The sequence below is a fragment of the Pelophylax lessonae genome, assembly GCF_965119305.1.
Source record: "Pelophylax lessonae genome assembly, chromosome: 2".
Lineage (NCBI taxonomy): Eukaryota > Metazoa > Chordata > Amphibia > Anura > Ranidae > Pelophylax > Pelophylax lessonae.
Window position 1 is genome coordinate 240,776,667 of NC_138769.1, and position 23,145 is coordinate 240,799,811.

The window sequence follows — 23,145 nt, forward strand, 5'->3', positions numbered from 1 at the left end:
TCCTCTCTCAGACCCCCTCTCCCATGTGACCCCTGAGCAACTATCGACCCTCAATGCCCCAATCACTTTGACTGAACTCTCTGACACAATTCGCTCGTTGGCCCCTAACAAGGCCCCAGGCCCTGATGGTTTGACGGGCAAATGTTATGAATCTTTCCAGCCCATGATTGAATCCACTCTCCTTAAAGTCTACTCCACTGTGTGGGCGGGTGGTTCCTACCCTCAGGCTACCAAGTCATTATCAAACTCTTGGCCAAGAAAAACAAGGATCCCCTCGAACCTGGCTCCTATAGGCCCATTTCACTTCTTAACCTGGATGCCAAAATTCTCTCCAAAATGATGGCAACCAGACTGTCGCTTGTCATTCCCTTTCTTCTGTCCCGGCTCAATCTGGGTTCATTAGGGGCAGGTCAGCCACGCTTAATATTCAGAAAGTATTGCTAGTGCTGTAATACGCTAAGTCTAACACCTCGGGGGACCTGGCTATCTTCTCTCTGGACGCGGATAAGGCATTTGACAATGTCAGCTTTGCTTGGCTCAACCTCGTAATGGACAAAATGGGTTTCAGTGGTCCCTTCACACACTTAATTGGATCCATGTATGCCTTTCCCACGGCCAGATTGATGGTGGCTGGTCTCCTTATCCCTGAATTTTGCCTTCATAAAGGGACCTGGCAAGGCTGCCCCCTTTCCCCCTTATTATTTTACTTGGCCATCGAACCTCTCTCCAGGTGCCTCCAGTCTGTTGCCCCTCTACATGGCATCCCTGCTTGTACAGGGGAACTGCGGGTGTCCCTATTCACGGATGACATCCTAATCTTTACCTCTAACCCAGCCACCAACATGCCTGTAATCACTGCTATTTTTGACACCTTCAAATTATGTTCTGGCCTTCGCATAAATTTCTCCAAGAGTGAGATTCTGCCACTAGGTGTTTCCTCTTCTCCCTCCTGGGTGTCCTCTTCCCCTTTCACAGTAGCGAGATCCCATATTGCCTATCTGGGCATCAAGATAGGAAGCTTGCCCTCCTCCATTTATACTATCCCCCTCTTTTCAGAAGAATTACCCAGGAACTAAATAGTTGGATGGGTCTCCCGCTCTCGCTCCTGATGAGATGCCACCTAATCAAGATAATCAGCTTTGCCCACATCCTTTACCCAATGCAGACCATATCTTTGGCAAAACTATATCTCCCCAGACGCGAGGGGAGTGGGTCTCCCCAATCTATCTTCTTGTCTATACAGAACAGCTCTGGATTGGATCTCCCAAGCATCACATTACTCGAACTTTGTCATGGAATCTCAGATGACCTATCCTCTCAATCTACCAGCATTGCTGCACTACAAATGGATAAACGTTGCCTCTCCCGTACAACACAACCTTCTGCTCTGGGACACTGTCATGGAGGGAAGTAAGGAAACTCCTGCAACGCTCCCCTTATATGTCCAGCTACCTCCCCATCCTGGGCAATCCTTCCTTTCCACCAGGACTGTCTCACAAAGCTTTTGTAACCTGGCAACGACAAGGATTGACTAAATTCTCAGAGCTTTACGACCAAGATACGGGCACCCTCCTCCCGCAGCAAGAGTTTCTGCAAAAATTTAAACTCCTCGCTACTCATTCTTTCTTCCTTCACCAATGCCACAGCTACCTAAGACTCTCGAACTTGGCGGGCCCGAATGGATTCAAAGACCCTTTCGCCGACAAACTTCTTTGCCACTGAAACTACCCGATCTCCGATATCTGGGCTACTTCTCTGTGACAACCTACTCCTCCTCTGCCACCAATTGGGGCAAACACTTTCCGGTCCCTGACTCCCTCCATAAGATTTTCGAGGGATACCGAAAGACACTCCAGTTAACGCCAAACGAAGTTTGGAGGGAAACTCAACTAAAAATCCTTCATCGCGCCCATGTTCCCTTTCTATTGGACAAAGATGACCCGCAAGTGGGACTGTGCCCCCTGTGCAGATCCCCAAGACCTTCTCTACCACACCGCTTCTGGCTTTGCAGCTTCATTTCCACCTTTTGGGACCAAGTCATTGCTTATATTCATAAGATCCCCCTACTAATGATCCCTAAAGACCCCTATCTGCTCATTTTTGGATATTGGGACAAACAATTACTAACTTGGTCTAACGGCCCTTCAGCTCGCCACCTACTGTGGATTCTCACATGCCTCCTGCTTGCAAGGAAGTCCATCCTATCCAACTGGATCCTTCCTTCCGCTCCAACCATAGGACAGCTCAAGAAGGAACTGTGTGCTCCATTTCAGAAAGACTACTTAAATACAGACTTCAATCATCCACCCTCCAAAACCCGACTTGAACGCAAATGGCAGCTCTTTGCAACCAAAACATGGCCGTCCCATGTTATGGACTTCCAAAACATGAAATTCACATATTACACAGCTGTATCAATGGACCTGATGGACTGAGGCCACTCCACCATTGCCACCCTACCTCACGGCTATCATCCCATGCCACTCTACCCTTCACTACTTGTGATGGCTCCCTTATAGCCCCCAAGTGTTCCCCTCAGACCCATCCAACGTACCCAAGTTTTGCTCAAGTGTATTGCCAAAAAGCTTGAATTGTATGGTAACCTCAACTTTTTGGGTCCTTTTTCTTGTTTTCCTATTACATCATCCCCCTTCCTTCTCTCATCCATCTCTCTCCCCCTCTCTCGCCCCCCAGTCTCTCCCCCCCCTGTCACCCCGGTTATACTCTGTTTGGTATAATTGTGCACTAGTACGTTTATTGTTTGCACTATTTTCTCAATGTAAAATGTTCTTGATACATTGTTGTACTGCTCATTCTACTAATAAAATCTACTTAAAAAAAAAAAGAAAAATATATAATGTTCTGGGGGTTTATGTCATTTTATTGCCAAAAATTAGCATTTTTACATGTATGCGACAAAGAAAACAAATTGCTCTGGATCCAAACAGGATATAGAGGAATCAGGACATCCTTCCTCCTGCTGGTGATCCCTCTAGTGATGCATCCTAGAATTCGATTTGCTTTTCCCACTGCCTGGTCACACTGTTTGCTCATTTTGCAATCAACTGAAATAGGTACCCACAAATCTTTTTCTTCTATAGTGCTGGTCAACACTGTACCCCCAATTTTGTACTTTTTCAAGGGATTCTTTTTACGTTTAGGCAGACTATAAGCTCCTGCATTAAGATTTTATTAGGTATTATAACTTTGAAAAACAAAGCCACATTTTTGAGCATTGTAAGTAGCTCTTTTACAAATGTTATTGCTTTAGGTTATCTGGTCTATACTCAAGCTTTTTACTTAAAGCCAAACTCCAACTTTCTTTTCACTAGAAGTGAATAGAATGGTCAGTCCAAGTATAGATCATACCTCTGTACCATGTTGCTCTGATGTTTGCAGATCCCCTGATATTCTGGGTTTAGTTGAGGTTTTGTACCATGTGACATTTTGTATAGCCTGGATGTAGACTGAGGGCCTTACAGCCACTTCCTGCTCAATCTCTAGCCTAGAACATACTCCTCTGTAGTCTTTCAGAGTCTACAAATGACGTTAATTTCTTCATAGCTCTGATGGTGGGTGGGATGGAATACATCCTAATTAGCATTTAATCGCACCCAGTCACACCTGCAGGAAGAGTCCAAACCTCTCAAGTCCCACTTCACAGATCACAGCATCATTCAAAAGGAAACCCCTTCATACACAGCCTGTTCAGATAGCTAGCTGTGCTGCTGCTGGGGAGGATCGAATGAATCACAATTAAAGATTAATCCTGCCCAGTAAAATATATGCCAACCAATGTGAACAGGGAGAGTCCCACCCCTCAGATTCCGCCCTTTTTTTTTTTACTTTTTCCCCTTCTGCGTTCACCTATTGATCTGGCCAGTAACACACCTGTAATAGAGTGCCTACACTCTGGAAGAAGGAGCAACAGAGATACCTTTGGACAACATCATAGATAATCTGGGGGGAGAGGAGTGTTAGATGCATTAGCAGATTTAGATACACTAAACTCCAGCTAACACTCTATAGGCAGGTACGGCAACAGTTTTTGTTTCTTTTGAGATAAAGATTTTGTTTAAATAAAGAAAAGCTGACCATTGCAAGCACCTCTGTCAGTGGTAGTTTGTCTCAGTACCCTAATTGCTACATCTGCAGGGCACCTTGTTGTGCTAAAACATAACAAACACAAACTTACTGGCCGGATATAAGTAACCCTAAAAAATAAAAAACGATTGCAACCACGACATCTAAGAACTGAAAGGCTGCAATAAAGGTTTGCTTCTATTTGCAGAAAATGAGAAAAGTTCAATCAGGCACTGACCTATTTGGTCGTACGCCATCCACCTCTATCCTCTCTTCTTCCTTAAGAAGATCTCTTTGAAAAGGAACATATCTTGATGTTGGAGCCAGATCCTCTGCTAATTTACTGATAGACACCGCAGATATAAACCTTACAATATAAAAACCATCTCCAGTTTCACCATTTCCTTTCATGAATTCAAACACAAGGGTTACAGGAAAATATCCATAAAAAGCAGTTGAGGCGTGAACCTCAATGTCATACACAGCTCCTGCAATGAAGAAAAAAAAAAAAAGAAAAGTGAATACATACTTGATACAAACCAAATACACATTTACAGGATGCTTGTTCTGGATCTGTGACTCAATAGTAATTAGGCCAGATAAAATCATTTTCTTCAGGAATGATGTCTACGTGCTTCCTGTCCCTAATATTTAAAGCAAAACTTCATTCTTTTAATCAACATTGACTATTTGTAATTCTTATGCTGCTAGCATTAGTAAATGGATAGGAAAGTATCACATTTACTGGTTTTAACCATTTCTTTGGCTAATTTTAGGTTTCAAGGCCTAGGCAAATGTCATACATCCCGGGAATCTTCAGGAGGGCAGATTCATTCCATAAAGTAAATGCTATATGAATCATCTCCCTTACTTAAGATTACCACAGCCAGAAATTCTAGGGGTGTTTTTTAAAGTGATTGCTCAGCAAAATAAAGCATTGAGACATAGATGGATGGGGAAGTTTGCTTTGAATATATATAAAAATAAAATGTAAATAACTCTTTTGGTTTTGTAGTGCTCAGATGCAGTGTAATGCTGCTCTAAAATAACCAATTTAACTTACATATGCAGCTTTGCTAGGCTGTAGTTATCCTGTTTTCTACTAAGTACTTAGTAGAAAAAACACACACTCTTTCACATTCTTACACCTCAAGGTTGGGAACAATGTGACTTATTTATCATTTTGGATAGACAATACATCTTTGAATGCATCTAAACAAGGGCAAGAAAAAGGTGGTCATGAAAGGAGAAAAAAACAAAACAAACCCACACTATTTGGACTATCAGAAAGGTTTTTAATTAGATTGATATTTTATTAGATAACACAAACATTTTGCATATTTTTTACCTCTACCTGTTGAACCTGCAATTTTTTTTTTAATTCTTTATTTAAAGGTATGCAGCAAAACATTACAGTGTGACATTGCAAACCAAAATTGAGAATATCTGTTAATAGAAATGTATATTACGTATTGTCAGCTAAAACATTTTGTGTCCACCTTACCAAAACTGTTAAGATCGGGAGATGAGTTGCTTCCTTTCAAGCAAATTTGCTCATCTGATAAATATAAGAACAGTATTTCGAACATATATAAAATACTGGATGACATAGCAGGCCCGAGAGTACCGCCATACATTGAAAAATGGTAAAGGGAATTAGGAACACGGAATAAGGATTTTAACTTAGAAAAAAGTTTCAGATTAATTCACAGTTCTTCAGTAGATGTGAACACTACCGAAATTAATTATAAATGCATCGCTAGATGGTATAACACTCCTGACAGAATTCACAATTACCAAAAAGAAATAATCACTGTTGGAGGGGTTGTACAGAAACTGGTACAATGGCCCATCTATGGTGGGAATGTCCGAAAATTAAAAAATTCTGAAAGTAGGTGTTGGCTCAAATTAAGAAAGTTTTGAAAATAGAGATAATAGAAGATCCTTGGTTCTGTCTATTTCATGGCACAAAAAGATCAATTAAACAATACAAAGCGACACTAATCCCCCATTCGATGAATGCTGCAAAGGGTCTGATCCCGCTATTCTGGCAAAAAAAACGAGGCACCGACACTCAGAGATTGGATGAGAAGAGTAGAAAAAATAAGAATACAGGAGTACTTAAAAGAGTGGGGGGAAGATGAGATCATAGACCGGGACGATATAAGAGAAGATTGGATAGATTAAAAAAAAACAAGGGGATATACAAAATGGATTGTGGAATAGGAAGATAGAAACAACAGAGTCCTTGGGAGTAGTTGGGGCTCACTCGCCCCCACCCCCATCCTGGCCAACCAGGCAGTGTACTCGGATAAGGGTCTGGTATGGATTTTAGGGGAAATCCCACACCACTTTTTTTTATTTTTTATTTTGGCGTGGGGTTCCCCTTAAAATCCATACCAGACCTCAGGGGCCTGGTATGGATTTTGGAGGGACCCCAGGCCGTTTGTTTTAATTTTTTTATCTGTTTTGCCGGGAGCCAACAATACATTACAGCCGTGAGCAAGTTTAAATGACATTTTTTCCTTTAGAAATGTCAGTATTGCTGCAATGGGCTACATATATCGTACAAATGCGCCACTTTACAGGCACATTAAGGGGGCCCCCCAGGCACGATATTTAAAGGAATTTTTCATTTTTATTGTTTCACATTAAGCATTATTAAAATCACTGATCCTGTAAAAACAATTGTTTTTAAAAAAAAAAAAGAATTGCATTGATTCATGTCCCCCAGGGCAGTACCCAGTTCCCCATACACTTTTTGGGCCAATAACTTGCATTTAAGCCTTTAAAATTAAGACTTTTGATTTTTAATGTTCGTGTCCCATAAAGTTTAATGGTGTTTGCATGTTTGCTAGAACATTTCCCCTGTTCGAGATGTTCTGGTGTGAACCAAACAGGGGGGTGTACGGCTCATCACTGTTCTATAGTAATAGGTTGGGAGAGCATCTCTATCTTTTCCACATTAACAGAGAGCAGTTTTGTGGCTCTGAGGTAATCAATTGCTACTATCCTATGAGAGGCATTGGCCGTGGGAGAAGAGCAGTGTAAATTATAAAGGGACACATAAAAATTGTAGAAGGTCTCTGCCATCTCTGGGCACGAATGGATTTTTGCGCCCAAAGGGGTAGACAGTGCTGGGATGTATGATAAGTTGTGTTGGGTACGTATGGCATTAGCCAGAAATTTGATACACTTATCGCCAAATTCATAAAAAAAACTCTACAGACCTTCAGAAGGTTATTTTTGGCCTGAAATAACAAATATTCCCTGATCTGCTCTTGGAGGTGAGCTACCTCAGCTTCCATGAGTTGGTCTGAGTGAGTTTTTTCTGATGTTTTTTAAATTCATGTAATCTGGATAGTAACCCAGACAGTGTTTACATTTTCTCTTGTTTTACTCAGTGGCCATGCTTTATAGGCGCTCCTCTAATCTAGCATTTATGAACTGATCAAATTGAAAGATGGTTAGTTACTGAATCCTAATTCATCTAGAAAAAGAGGAGCAGTTCCCAAAAAATTTCTGTTTTAGTTACAGGGTCCTGTAAAAGGGATTAATTTAGCCGCCAAGTGGCAGGTCTGGGTGTTCAGTGTTGTAGAGCCAGCAACAAGGAGATCGGAGCGTGGTCCGAGAGCGCAATATGACCAATTTGAGCACTGGAGACTATCGGAATAGTGGCACGGGAGACCAGGAAGAGGTCTATTCTAGAATACAATCCATGAGTTGATGAGAAGAAGTTGTAGTCCTTCTCCTGTAGATGAGATGTAGAGTATATGCCAAATATCCACCAGTTGGTGAGAATGGAAAAGTTCCTTATGCCGAATTCAGGATCTCTGGTGTAAGGCAGAAGAGCCCACTGAAGAGTCATTATCTGGATCTATGGTGAGATTGAAGTGCCTGCCTAAAACAATCGTACCCTCGGTGAAGGAAGATAGTCATTTTTTTAGAACTGAGAGCTGATTGACATTTGGTAGATGCACATTTGCCAGGGTGAATGTCTGTGACTAGATTTTACCTTTCAAAAAGAGGTACAGTATCTCACAAAAGTGAGTACACCCCTCACGTTTTTGTAAATATTTTATTATATCTTTTCATGTGACAATACTGAAGAAATGACGATAATGAAGAAAGTAAAGTAATGAGTGTACAGCTTGTATACCAGTGTAAATTTACTGTCCCCTCAAAATAACTCAACACACAGCCATTAATGTCTAAACTGCTGGCAACAAATGTGAGTACACCCCTAAGTAAAAATGTCCAAATTGGTTCCAATTAGCCATTTTCCCTCCCCGTGTCATGTGACTTGTTAGTTTTACAAGGTCCCAGGTGTGAATGGGGAGCAGGCGTGTTAAATTTGGTGTTATCGCTCTCACTCTCTCATATTGCTCACTGGAAGTTCAACCTTGCCCCTCATGGCAAAGAACTCTCTGAGGATTTGAAAAAAAGAATTGTTACTCTATATAAAGATGGCCTAGGCTATAAGAAGATTGCCAAGACCCTGAAACTGAGCTGCAGCACGGTGGCCAAGACCATACAGCGGTTTAACAAGACACGAGATTCACTCAGAACAGGCCTCACCGTGGTCGACCAAAGAAGTTGAGTGTACATGTTCAGCGTCATATCCAGAGGTTGTCTTTGGGAAATAGACATATGAGTGCTGCCAGCATTGCTGCAGAAGGGGTGGGGATGTCAGCCTGTCAGTGCTCAGACCATACACCGCACACTGCATCAAATTGGTCTGCATGGCTGTTGTGCCAGAAGGAAGCCTCTTCTAAAGATGATGCACAAGAAGGCCTGCAGTTTGCTGAAGACAAGCACACTAAAGAAAATGGATTACTGGAACCATGTCCTGTGCTCTGATGAAACCAAGATAAACTTATTTGGTTCAGATGGTGTCAAGCGTGTAGTGGCAAACAGGTGAGGAGTACAAAGACAAGTGTGTCTTGCCTACAGTCAAACATGGCGGTGGGAGTGTCATGGTCTGGGGCTGCATGAGTGCTGCTGGCACTGGGAGCTACAGTACATTGAGGGAACCATGAATGCCAACATGTACTGTGACATACTGAAGCAGAGCATGATCCCCTCCCTTCTGGGACTGGGTCGCAGGGTAGTATTCCAACATGATAACAATTCCAAACACATCTCCAAGATGACCACTGCCTTGCTAAAGAAGCTAAGGGGGAAAGTTGATGGACTGGACAAACATGTCTCCAGGCCTAAACCCTACTGAGCATCTGTGGGGCATCCTTAAGCAGATGGTGGAGGAGCGCAAGGTCTCTAACATCCAGCAGCTCCGTGATGTCACCATGGAGGAGTGGAAGAGGACTCCAGTGGCAACCTGTGAAGCTCTGATGAACCCCATGCCCGAGAGGGTTAAGGCAGTGTGGGAAAATAATGGTGGCCACGAACAATATTGGCACTTTGGGCCCAGTTTGGTTATTTGCACTTAGGGGTGTACACACTTATGTTGCCAGCGGTTTAGACAATCAATGACTGTGCGTTGAGTTATTTTGAGGGGACAGCAAATTTACACTGTTATACTAGAAGTACACTCACTAATTTACATTGTAGCAAAGTGTCATTTCTTCAGTGTTGTCACATAAAAAGATATAATAAAAAATTTATAAAAATGTGTGGGGGTGTACTCACTTTTGTGATATACTGTATTTGCCCTCATGATAAGTAGGAAGGTCCAAAAATTCCCAGGGCAGGGTTTTGGCCAAAAGAATACTCGTCCCTCTAGATTTAGACGAGAGAGACACACTATAATAGGCTGACGGGAAATTCTTATTGGACAGTTTTGGAATTCTGTCAGCACGGAAATTAATTTCCTGCAAAAACACAACTTGAGGACATTGTCTCTAAAGATCAGTGAGACAACTGGAACGCTTATCAGGTGTGTTAAGTCCCTTAACATACCAACACAGGAGCTTTAGCGTCATTTTAGAGGAGTGATTTGCTGCCGCCTATCCAGGCCGAGGGATGGGGATGGAGAGGGGGAGAGAAGAAGAAAAAAAAGGGGGGGGGGGGTAAAACGGAGGGAAAGAAAAGCTCTGGAAGGAGAAAGTGCAGAAGAGAGGAGATGAGAAAAAGCACAAGGAAACTAGGGCAAGTAAAGACGAGGTAGATGTGAAGGAGGTGAACAAGAACTATTTCTCCAAAAGGAGATCAACTGCCAAGGTGGTCAGCAAAGGCCTAGTCGGGGAAAAGGTAAGGCACTTCAGGGATTGAGCTCCTGGGCCACAGAAAGCCCCCACTGGACAGCACCAGTGTATAAACGTCTGGGTATTGCAGTACAGTGTGAGGAGGACATATAGAACTAAGGAGGAATGTAACTGTAACTTACTCTGAATATAGCTGTAAATCCTAGAGAGGAGGGACAGCTCACCTTCTTAGAGCAGGAGCCCATTAAGAGAGAGCCGTAACTCAAAATTCTGCCCCAGCCTGGATATAGACCCCAGATAACAATGTAATACAAATCAGACTGTAATAGCATAACTAAATAAAACACCTAACCCAGCAGAAACGCATAACCCACCAGAGACATCTGTCAAAAAGTGATGCCTAGGCTTCGGAAGCGTCCTAATGTCACGCAGGGGTGGCCTCAGTCAGAAAATACACGTTATATCCCCTACGCCAAAACACTTTATAGCCTAGGCATCATAGCATTCCCAGGCCCAGAAATTTCTCCTTAAAAAGGGTCTGGGATAAACCTTGACCGGAAAATTAAGTGGGACCGGTAGCTACCATGCATTTACAGTATCTCTCAAAAGTAAGTACACCCCTCACATTTTTGTAAATATTTTATTATATCTTTTCATATGACAACACTGAAGAAATTACACTTTGCTACAATGTAAAGTGTGTACAGCTTGTACAACAGTGTAAATTTGCTGTCCCCTCAAAATAAACACACAGCCATTATTGACTAAACCGCTGGCAGCAAAAGTGAGTACACCCCTGAGTGGAAATGTCCATATTGGACCCAAAGTGTCAATATTTTGTGTGGCCACCATTATTTTCCAGCACTGCTTTAACCTCTTGCACATGGAGTTCATCAGAGCTTCACAAGTTGCCACTGGAGTTCTCTTCCACTCCTCCATGACGACATCACAGAGCTGATGGATGTTAGAGACCTTGCGCTCCTCCACCATACATTTGAGGATGCCCGACAGATGCTCAATAGGGTTTTATTCTGGAGACATGCTTTGCCAGCCCATCACCTTTATCCTCAACTTCTTTAGCAAGGCAGTGGTCATTTTGGAGGTGTGTTGGGTTCGTTATCATGTTAGAATACTGCCCTGCGGCCCAGTCTCTGAAGGGAGGGGATCATGCTCTGCAGTATGTCACAGTACATGTTGGCATTCATGGTTCCCTCAATGAACTGTAGCGCCGGCAGCACTCATGCAGCCCAAGACCATGACACTTCCATCACCATGCCTCACTGTAGGCAAGACACACTTGTCTTTGTTCTCCTCACCTGGTTGTCGTCACAGATGCTTGACACGATCTGAACCAAATAAATTTATCTTGGTCTCATAAGATCACAGGACATGATTCCAGTAATCCATGTCATGAGTCTGTTTGTCTTCAGCAAATTGTATGGGGGCTTTCTTGTGCATCATCTTTAGATGGGGCTTCCTTCTGGGATGACAGCCATGCAGACCAATTTGATGCAGTGTGCGGTGTATGGTCTGAGCACTGCCAGGCTTACCCCCACCCCTTCAACCTCTGCAGCAAGGCTGGCAGCACTCATATGTCTATTTCCCCATTTTCCAGACAACCTCTGGATATGACGCTGAGCACGTGCTGTCACGATCAGGCATCAGGCTCGAAGACCAGTAGCTATAGCAATGGAAGCTCACACAGGAACAAGCAGGATAGGAACACAGGCAGGTCACCCTGGCAGATGATGCAGGCTCACCTGAGGGGCGGAATCTAAGTACTAACCAGTCTTCACCAGCGCTTCTAATGGTGGAGATGGATTTTGCTGCGTGTTAGCACCAGGTCACGGTCCTCAGGATCGCCCCACAAGGAGGTGAGCAAGCCGGGGTCCAGTAGCAGATAGGGATCAAGCAGAAGCATAATCAAGGAGTAGCCAAAGGTCGGTAACCAGTAGTTTCAGGTTGGGATTAAGCAGAAGTGAAGTCGAGCAACAAGCCAAATGTCAATAACGGATGATAGCAAAGATACAGACGGCAGCACAAGAGACAAGCGAGATATTGGCTGGTGAAGGCACAATATTCTGGTAACCAGGAAGTGCAGAGACATGGCTTAAATCAGGAAGTTCATGGGAGGAGCTAAGGATTCAAGGTTCAAGAAAATTAAGATTCACAGAAAGATCATTCAAGGCCAGACACAGTGGAGGTCCCAGGTTCAAGTCCGGATCCTGACACGTGCGCTCAACTTCTTTGGTCGACCATGGTGAGGCCTGTTCTGAGTGGAGCCTGTCCTCTTAAACTGCTGCATGGTCTTGGCCACTGTGCTGCAGCTCAGTTTCAGGGTCTTGGCAATTTTCCTATAGCCTAGGCCATATTTATGTAAAGCAACAATTCTTTTTTTCAGATCCTCAGAGAGTTCTTTGCAATGAGGTGCCATCTTGTACTTCCAGTGATCAGTATGAGAGAGTGAGAGCAATAACACCAAATTTAACACACCTGCTCCCCATTCACACCTGAGGCCTTGTAACACTAATGAGCCATGTGACACCGGGGAGGGAAAATAGCCCAATTTGGACATTTTCACTTAGGGGCGTACTCACTTTTGTTGCCAGCGGTTTAGACATTAATGGCTGTGTGTTAAGTTATTTTGAGGGCACAGAAAATTTACACTGTTATACAAGCTGTACACTCTCTACTTTACATTGTAGTAAAGTGTTCTTTCTTCAGTGTTGTCACATGAAAAGATATAATAAAATATTTACAAAAATGTGAGGGGTGTACTTACTTTTGTGAGATACTGTACATCAGTGCAAAAGGCTAAAACCATTTGCTAGTAAGTAAAATAAATAATTAAACAACACCCCGATAAGTGGCAGGTAGGGAGGAGACCCCATGGAGTGGGAAGCACAAGGGACAAGAAAATATCACCATGGACATACGGTATCTTACAAAAGTGAGTACACCTCTCACATTTTTGTAAACATTTTATTATATTTTTTCATGTGACAACACTCAAGAAATTACACTTTGCTACAATGTAAAGTAGTGAGTGTACAGTTTGTATAGCAGTGTAAATTTGCTGTCACGTGACTCGTTAGTGTTACAAGGTCTCAGGTGTAAATGGGGAGCAGGTGTGTTAAATTTGGTGTTATTGCTCTCACCCTGTTATACTGGTCACTAGAAGTTTAACATGGCACCTCATGGCAAAGAACTCTCTGAGGATCTGAAAAAAAGAACTGTTGCTCTACATTAAGATGGCATAGGCTATAAGAAGATTGCCAAGACCCTGAAACTGAGCTGCAGCATGGTGGCCAAGACCATACAGCATTTTAACAAGACAGGTTCCACTCAGAACAGGCCTCGCCATGGTCGACCAAAGAAGTTGAGTCATTTTGTAGTGACGTAACAAAGATAGGAAAAGGGTATGCATAGTGAGCAGATGATATCAGTGTCAAACTTCAATCTTGATGTTGAACCTGCTTCCTGGAGGTTAGAGTTCGTGGTCTTGAGGGATTTGTGGCCTTCTGCGTCTGGTTGGCAGTTTTGCCGAGACCTCTATGGCCTGCTAACCGGAGTCTCTGTGTTACTTGCCGCAGGTAGCGTGAATGCCAACCAGTTGGGGAGAGACACCAGGGGCATCTCCAGAGAACCATAGAAGGCCGGTAGATCCGATGGATTTCGCAGGGTGTATGAGCGATTGCCCTTACGGGCGATCAGGTGGAAAGGGCAATCCCTAGTTCACAAAATTTCTCCAGTAGAGGCTTCATACATCTACGCATCAGACGGGTCCTCCGGGAAATGTCTGGCAAGAGGAGGATACGGGCTCCATCAAAGTCTATGGGCCCCTTGCGCCAAGCCCGCTGGAGGATGTCCTCCTTAATAGAGCAGTTGTGCAGGCAGGATATGAGGCAGAGGAGTTTAGGGGGAGGGGATTAGGTTTTGAAACAAGCATGCAGGGAGACAAATGAGTGCTGTTTTTGAAGACAAAGAGGCAAGACATGGCTGGTTCAAGCTGGAAGACTTTGGAGAAGTTTTGAATTGGACTTTGATCAAGGAACCATGACTTTATGGTGAAAAAAAAAGGAACAATGAAGGACATTCCATCTTGATTCCATCTCTGAGTTGAGTAACTTTTTAGTTTTCTTATTGCATACATATAATACATGCTTATTTTGCTAGAAAGGATGATTGGCTTGTGCATGTTGTATATTTTGAAATGAATTGTGTTTTGTTGTTTGTGTGGCTTTTCTGTTTAGTAAAAACATTATTTTACCACAAAGGTCTTTCCTTGGCTTTTACCGCAAGAACCTTTAGAGCCCATTCACACTAGCGCGACTTGTGAGGCGACTTGTGTGCCCTCAGAAAAGGGTCCTGTACTACTTTGAGGCGACTTGTGATCCGACTTGTCCCATATACTTCAATGGGAGTCGCCTCCTTATCTTAATTGAAGCGACTTGTATTCCGACTTGTGATCCGACTTTCCATAAAAATGGTCCTGAACAAGAAAAAAAGAGCATTTTTCTTATAATTTTTATTAGAACAGGAATATGGCTCCTCTCCACCTGGCTGTTTTTCTTGCAGGCATTTATCGGGCATTTTTGGAGGCAGGCATGACTTTTTTTGGATTTAGTGTCTGAGGGGTCCAAAAGGTGTCCCTGTGAAGTTTCATCTCTGTAGCATGTCCAGAACCAGAAAAAAAAGAGCATTTTTCTTATAATTTTTATTAGAACAGGAATATGGCTCCTCTCCACCTGGCCATTTTTCTTGCAGGTATTTATCGGGCATTTTTGAAGGCAGGCATGACTTTTTTTGGATTTAGTGTCTGGGGGGGGGGTCCAAAAAGTGTCCCTGTGAAGTTTCATCTCTATAGCATGTCCAGAACCAGAAAAAAAAAAGCATTTTTCTTATAATTTTTATTAGAACAGGAATATGGCTCCTCTCCACCTGGCTGTTTTTCTTGCAGGCATTTATAGGGCATTTTTGGAGGCAGGCATGACTTTTTTTGGATTTAGTGTCTGGGGGGGTCCAAAAAGTGTCCCTGTGAAGTTTCATCTCTGTAGCATGTCCAGAACCAGAAAAAAAAGAGCATTTTCTTATAATTTTTATTAGAACAGGAATATGGCTCCTCTCCACCTGGCCGTTTTTCTTGCAGGCATTTATCTGGCATTTTTGGAGGCAGGCATGACTTTTTTTGGATTTAGTGTCTGGGGGGTCCAAAAAGTGTCCCTGTGAAGTTTCATCTCTGTAGCATGTCCAGAACCAGAAAAAAAGAGCATTTTTCTTATAATTTTTATTAGAACAGGAATATGGCTCCTCTCCACCTGGCCATTTTTCTTGTAGGCATTTATCGGGCATTTTTGAAGGCAGGCATGACTTTTTTTGGATTTAGTGTCTGGGGGGGTCCAAAAGTGTCCCTGTGAAGTTTCATCTCTATAGCATGTCCAGAATCAGAAAAAAAAACATTTTTCTTATAATTATTAATACAGCAGTGTGGCGGCTTCTCTACACCTTGCATTTTTTATTGCTGCCATTTATCTGGCATGTTTTTGGCGTCTCTGGAGGCAGGCATGACTTTTTTGGATTTAGTGTCTGGGGTGTCAAAAAAGTGTACCTTTAGTTTCAGCTCTGTAGCATGTCCAGAACCCACACTGAACCCACACTGCTGTATTAATAATTATAAGAAAAATGCTTTTTTTTCTGGTTCTGTGGCTGTCCACCGCTAGCTCTACCCCGAGAACCGAGTGACCGATCTGTCACCGCTTAGTACTCTGCCCCTCCAGCGCTTAGTGGAGCACCAGGCTGTGCAGGGATGGACGCGGCTGGCTAAGGCTCTTAGGGATGTGCCTAAAGGCTGAGCTAGCTGCTGATTAGGCATGTGGGCGGATCCCGTCATTATTGTCGGGATCCTTGCAGAGCCTGGACTGGGTTTGATATCAACTAAGAGCGGGCTTTAGATTGCTGTCAGCTGAATATTGGTCACAAGAGTGCAGAACTAAGTGCACTGCTGTGATCCATAGAAGAAGCATGGCCAAAAAAGCTTTGGCTATACTTCTCCTCTAAAATTAAAGGAGTTCTATGGTCACAGAATACACGTTCAGGTTATATCATCAGCATTGTAATTGCAATACAAATAAGAGTTATTTTTGACAACCCAATATGATGTTACTTGAAAAACCTCCTTTCGTGTTGTGAGTTCTGCCTGTCCACTAGCCATTACTTCCCACAATTTCCTGGATTCCCTGCATGCTTTACAGCTAAGGACCACATATCCCATGGTACCTTACTGCCTGCAATCAGTTATTCCTGCACTGACTCTGCCTTCTGAAGCGCCTCCTCTCAGCACCTCTGTAGTTCAGAAGGCAGGCTCTTTAAATGTGTGACACAGTAGTGCCTACTTGCAAGGTATAGTGAATGCGTGCCACAGAATTCAAGAAAGTAAAATGTGAGATCTTCAAAATTTTTAATAATATATTGTGGAAATAAATTGATTTTACATTTTGACTATAGATATAAGCCATTAAACGGATTGTGTTTTGTTTTTTTATTATGCATAATAAATGTCAGGTCATGTCATCACTGCTGCCAGTCACATATTCGCAAGTTTAATTTACAACCCTGGGCATAGTTGCATATACCGTACATAGAAACATGGATTACCACTGTTCTACAGATATAAATACTGACTGCAAATTCATTAACTTAACGCATGTGTGATAAACAAATCACTGCACAGAATGCAATATTATATGTGAGGCCCTCACATGATGGACGTGTGACCAGTGTTGCCAACCGCCAGTAAATTTACGGGCAGCCCGTAAAAACAGGGCATTTTTTTCCTGCCCGTAAAAGCCCATAAGAGGAGAAAGCTACCAGTAAAAAAATGGTTCCAGAGCAATGAACAGAACTGTGCATGCGCGGTGTGCGCCTCGGAGTCACTTGGACATCTCCGGCGGTCAATCCAGTGGGACTGCGAATGAGGCCTGCGCCCCCCCTGGCCCGCCCCGAAGCTTCCCGCCAGTGCTGAATATCGCCCCCACAGGCTGGAAGTTGGAATGGAGAAGCTGGACTCTGGAGGAGCCATGTGTGTGAGTGACCCAGACAGTTCCCTGTAAGTTAGGTGACCCAGTGTTCCCATGTCTTTTCAAACTGGGGTATTTTATCATTTGGTAAGGCTATTTTTATATAATAGTCATTCACATTGGCATACAATTTTGGTGCAAGTGAATGACAATCTTACAATGTATAGAGTTGAAATGATTGCAGCAAATATCTGTGTGAAAGAAACTTGACTTTCTTATTGGTGGTAAAGATGTATATGTCAAAACCTAGCGCTACGGCTTATCAGCAAATTGCTTCACATTGTTCCTCTGGCAGGCCGATATGTAGGGCACTTGGAGCAAACCTTCAGTCTTTTTGTTACTGATGAATAAAGTTTTACTTGACTACATATCATCTGTAGTTTTCTATGCTTTACAAGACGTCACAAGATCTCCCTGGGCAATTTATTATACAAATACCAGCTTCAAGTAGACCACTTTGTCCTACCCCACGCCATCTTGTTTGCTTTACTATTGACTCATTACAGTGATGGGTAGTATTATAGCACATTTTCAAAGTACTGCTAGCTTTCTACATCCAGCTTCCTTTATGAACATAACACATTTTTTCTTTTATTATACTATTTTTTTAATATATGACTCAAGTTTCCATGCTTCCAGTTTTCTCTAGAAGAAAACTTGAGATGAGTGACATGGGCATACATTTTATAATGTCCAGGGAAAAGTTTAATTTTAAGAAATCAATACAGGTACACTTTAAGGTCTTGGAACTTGATGGCACCATGAATGACATTTTTTGGGGCTGACAGTGTCATGGCGCATTTCCCGCCACACCACCGCCAGGCGCCAGCATTTAAAAAAACCAGGAGCCAAGCTGAAGCTGAGCAGGCGGAGTATGGAGCGTAACTGTGCTGCAGGACGGATGGCATCCATCACAGAGGGAGTCACAAACACCAGCCCAGGCAGGCACAGGTCGGTCAGATGCAGCAGATAGATTTATTTTGTGTTGATGGATGGACCTGGGTCCTCTTTTTTTCTGGTTCTGGACATGCTACAGAGCTGAAACTTCACAGGTACACTTTTTAGACCTCCCAGACACTAAATCCAAAAAAAGTAATGCCTGCCTCCAAAAATGCCCGATAAATGCTTGCAAGAAAAACAGCCAGGTGGAGAGAAGCCATATTCATGTGCTACTAAAAATTTTAAGAAAAATGCTCTTTTTTTTCTGGTTCTGGACATGCTACAGAGCTGAAACTTCACAGGTACACTTTTTAGACCCCCCAGACACTAAATCCAAAAAAAGTCATGCCTGCCTCCAAAAATGCCCGATAAATGCCTGCAAGAAAAACGGCCAGGTGGAGAGAAGCCATATTCATGTGCTACTAAAAATTATAAGAAAAATGCTCTTTTTTTCTGGTTCTATTTGTCTTCAATGGGAGTCACCTCCAAGTAGGATCCTTATCTTATTTCAAGCGTCTGTGAAGAGACTTTACTGGAAAGGGAAATTAGGTCACAACACATCATATTCTGATTGGCCAAATACAAAGTCGTACAAAGTCGTCTATCATATAAGTCGCGTAAAATAATTCACAAGTCGCGCTAAGTCGCGCTGAAAGTCGTGCTAAAAAGTCACCCCTTATGAGGCGAATTAGAGGTCGCGGCAGTGTGAACCGGCTCTTAGAGTGCCCAGAGAAGTACCTTAATTTAAGAGCCTTATGCGTGCTGAAAAATGGTTTTACATTGTAACTTAACCGCTTGCCGACCGTTGCACGACTATTTACGGCGGCAGTCAACCCCCTACAGGCAAAACGATGTAGGGCTATGTTGCTCGCCCACGAGCCTCTAGGGAGCGAGCGCGCGCCGCCAGAGGCGTGCTCCCGCCACCGCTCGTTCCCTGCCTTCCCCACGCCGGTCACTCGCGATCTCCCGCTGGAGAGGGAGAAAGGCAGGCGGCTAATGTAAACAAAGCCGACCTGTCATTCTCCCTGATGTAACTTCAGAGATCATACGATCCTGCTCTGTAGGATCATATGTCTCTGTTGTTACATCACAAGCCACGCCCCTTTACAGTTAGAATCACGCCCCTAGTGACACACTTAACCCCTTGACCACTAATAGAGTTAACCCCTTCCCTGCCAGTGTAATTTTTACAGTAACAGTGCATATTTATAGCACTGATTACTGTAGTAATGTCACTGGTACCCCCAAAAGTGTCAAAAATGTCAGTCAAGGGTCCGATCTGTCCGCCGGAATGTCGCAGTCCCGCAAAAAAAAAAATCGCAGATCGCTGCCATTAATAGTAAAAAAAAAAAACAATAAAAAAGACATACATCTTTCCCGTAGTTAGTAGATGCGATAACTTTTGCGCAAATGCTTATTGCGATTTTTTTACCAAACATATGTAGCAGAAAACAAATTGGCCTTACATGTTAAAAAATTTTGATTTTTACATTTTTTTGGGGGGAATTTCATATAAAATTTTTTTAAAATATTGTTATTTTTTTTTTTAAATTGTCGCTCTTTTTTTGTTTATAGCGCAAAAAGTAAAAATTGCACAGGTGATCAAATACCACCAAAAGAAAGCTCTGTTTTTGGGAAAAAAGGACATCAATTTAATTTGCGTACATCGTTGCACGACCGCGCAATTGTCCGTTAAAGTTACGCAGTGCCGAATCGCAAAATAGGCCCTGGTCTTTGAGCAGCCAAATCCTCCAGGGCTTAAGTGGTTAAAAGCTCCTTTCCACTCCTGTACTAAAAAAAAATAACTTTTTTTTTTTTTTATCTAAATCCAATGCCATACATCCCTCACTGGTGCTTATACCAGGAATGAAGACCAGCGACCCAGCACTGCTGTCTGTGTTTCAGCCAACTGGACCACTTGCAGTACTGTTTTTCTCAGTGAAAAGGTAGGTCCCCACCCCTCCCTTTCTGGGTCACCCTTCTAATCCAGTACTGCATTCTGTCTGTGCCCAGGCCACCTGGACTACTTGCAGTATGTTTTTTTTTCCTTAAGAGAATAGTTGCAGTTTTTTGCCTTAATATCCATCTTAAATCACATCGCTAATTGCATATTTTACTTATTTGTAGCCTAAATATTGAAATTTGGATGTAAAACTGTAATTTTTTTACATTTTGGAAATGCCAGTAAAAACTTGGCGGTGCCAGTAAATTTTGGGTGTCGTGCCAGTAAATTTCAATCTGGTAGGTTGGTAACACTGCTTGTGACACTACTGTTTGGGCAAAGCAAATGTACACAGAACACTCAATCTTGTTAGAGTTTTGAGAGGTTTAATTAAAGTATAGCTTAGTTTTACATATGTTGACAGATTGGGTAATTCCAGTACTTAAAACATTTTTTGAGACAAATTAACTGCAAAAGCATCTCAGCTATGTTTCGCAATTGCTAAGTCCCCACTGGCAAGTTTCCCCCTCATTTCCTGCTTTAATAACCACAATAAAGTGGGGTGCAAGAACTCCAATATCAAACTGCAAAAAATGCAAGATTTTGCTAGAGTTCGGTTCAAGAAAGAAAATCTGGAATTCGTTGCACTCATCTGATTTTTTTTATTGGAAATGTTACATGCACATCACACACCATATGGGGACAATGAAAGTTACCGCATTTTGCATTATAAACAGCACGTACTCATCAGCATGAAATGCGTTAATTTTCATTGTCCCCATACTGTGTGTGATGTGCATGTTACGTTTCCAATAAAAAAAAAATCAGAGGAGTGCAACAAATTCTTGATTATCTTTCTCACATGTATCCACAGACAGGCTGGGCTTAGCACCCTTGGAATCAGCTACGCAGTAAAAGCAATCTAGACAAGTTCACCTTGAGCGGCACAGAACTTTTGGTTTGAATTTGGATTTAGCTCCAGCATACCACTACAGATATTTTAACAAACTCTTTCCTACATCTGTTGGGTTACATATTGGCATCACGGATCGCAGGCAGAATCGCTGCAATTTTGTCCACGATCCCGAATCACCGTAAATCGCAGGACGCCGGTGCGATTCCTGTCACTTCCAGTGGTGCGATTTTTCTGCGATTGTCACCCGACGAATCGTGGTAAAATTGTGCAAACAGAATCGTGGGATGCCTGTTACCCAAAATAAGTACAAGAACTGTACAGGCTACAATTGTGGCAAAATCACGCCATGTTTGGGGTGCCAATGGAAGTGACGGCAATTGCACTGGTGTCCTGTGATTTGCCGTGATTCAGGATCGTCAATATGTGAACGGAGCCTTATATGAGTATTTTACAAACCATAGCACCATTCTTACCTGGACTCAGCAGTAAGGTTTTAGAAGAAGACACACTGTACTCATCATGGAAAGAAAAGATAGCCATCCCACGTAAACATTTGTACTGGACAAACGTCACTGACTCATTAGATGTGTTCCTAATAGAAACAGGAAATTTCTTTTCCTCATTTGTTGGTAAAGGGAACCTTATTCGACCATCACTGAGGTCATGCTCTGATGTAATCTGAATACCATTTTTCCCATAGATGAATTCTCGTCTAAAGATGAAAACATTACATATTGTCAATTTGCAGTTTCCTTTTACGCTTTTTCTCTTTTTCAAATTATAGGTCATTCACCTGTTACTCTTCAGCCGCTGAATAATTTCACGTGCCTGTGCTCTGGAATAGCTCTGGTCACCCTGAGCAGGTTCCTTGCCTCTGCGACTGACTAACCACTGATCTGCCAGAAATACATTTTTCCTGGCATTCTATTAAAAAAGAAAAAAAAAAAAAGGAGGAGAAGAAAGAACAGGTTAGTACATATGCCAGAACTGTGAATTGGTAACCTATTCGATCTAATGTTTAATTGGCATTAACTAAATTGCCAACAGGAAAATATTAATGGTGGTTCCGTTATTCACTTGCCAACCAGGGATTTTTTTTTTTTTTTGCACACGTTTTAAAATCTGCATTTTTTTGCTGGGAATTATTTTAACCCCCTCCCAAAGTATAAATATACCCTGGAGAATAAAATGGTGATAGGTGAAATTTTATATGCTGCATGATATTTGTGCAGCTATTTATCAAACACATATTTTCAGGAAAAATACACTAAAACAAATTTTAGTGCAAACAGACAATTATATTCTATTTATTGGTAAAATCAAGTAAATAGACACCGATTTGTTACCTTCATGCATTCTATGGGGGGGGGCAGTGCCGTGTGTGAATGGGAGCTACTACATGTGTTGGGAACATGCCTACTTAGGTGCCCCCAGAGAAATCTGTTTGCTCTGGGGGCACCCGGCAGGAGGGAGGAGCCAGAAATGCCAGCAGGGGACGCGAGAAGAGGAGGATCCGAGCTGCTCTGTGCAATGCCACTGCACAGAGCAGGTCAGTATAACATGTTTGTTATAGAAAAAAAAAAAAAAAAAAAAACAAGGCTTTAATATCACTTTAGGGTGTAACTAAAAAGGCAAAACTTTTTTTTAATTATTTTTAAGTTTTGGGTAGAGTAGACAGGGGTTAGAACACCTATTCTTGCTGTCTGTTATTGCTTTCCTGTTTACTGTTGCTGTCCTCAAAAGTGAAAGTAAAAGAAAAGCACAAATTTTGGGTTGATATTAGAATACTTATAGAGGAGAAATCTTACAATAGGGACACTAGTCCACACTGGGATTCCCTCACTTTTGGCCTGGTTTTGGCCAGGGGACAGAAAGTGAAGGAAAATCTCCCCAATGCAACACAGATTGCACAGAAAAAGAAACTGACACTCCATTACTCTATATAATTGCCAAAAATTATGGTACCCAAAATTTTCCATAGGCAATGCTTTAAAAGCTTTTACAGGTTATGATTTTAGAGCAGTC

The 23,145-nt window shown here is 42.4% G+C and overlaps 1 protein-coding gene across 1 annotated transcript in view; it reads right to left on the minus strand.

The window, feature by feature from the left end:
* The window catches only part of LOC309548044 (putative helicase MOV-10), a gene marked incomplete at its 3' end in the record, with an annotated part of 200,022 nt that overhangs the window by 111,165 nt on the left and 65,712 nt on the right, over positions 1–23,145 (minus strand). Inside the window, exons 3-5 of the mRNA XM_082248014.1 lie at positions 21,914–22,044; positions 21,594–21,832; positions 4,322–4,571 (exon numbers count right to left, since the gene is read on the minus strand). Of these exons, the coding sequence (XP_082104140.1) occupies positions 4,322–4,571; positions 21,594–21,832; positions 21,914–22,044 (620 nt within the window). The remainder of the gene's footprint in view (positions 1–4,321; positions 4,572–21,593; positions 21,833–21,913; positions 22,045–23,145) is intronic.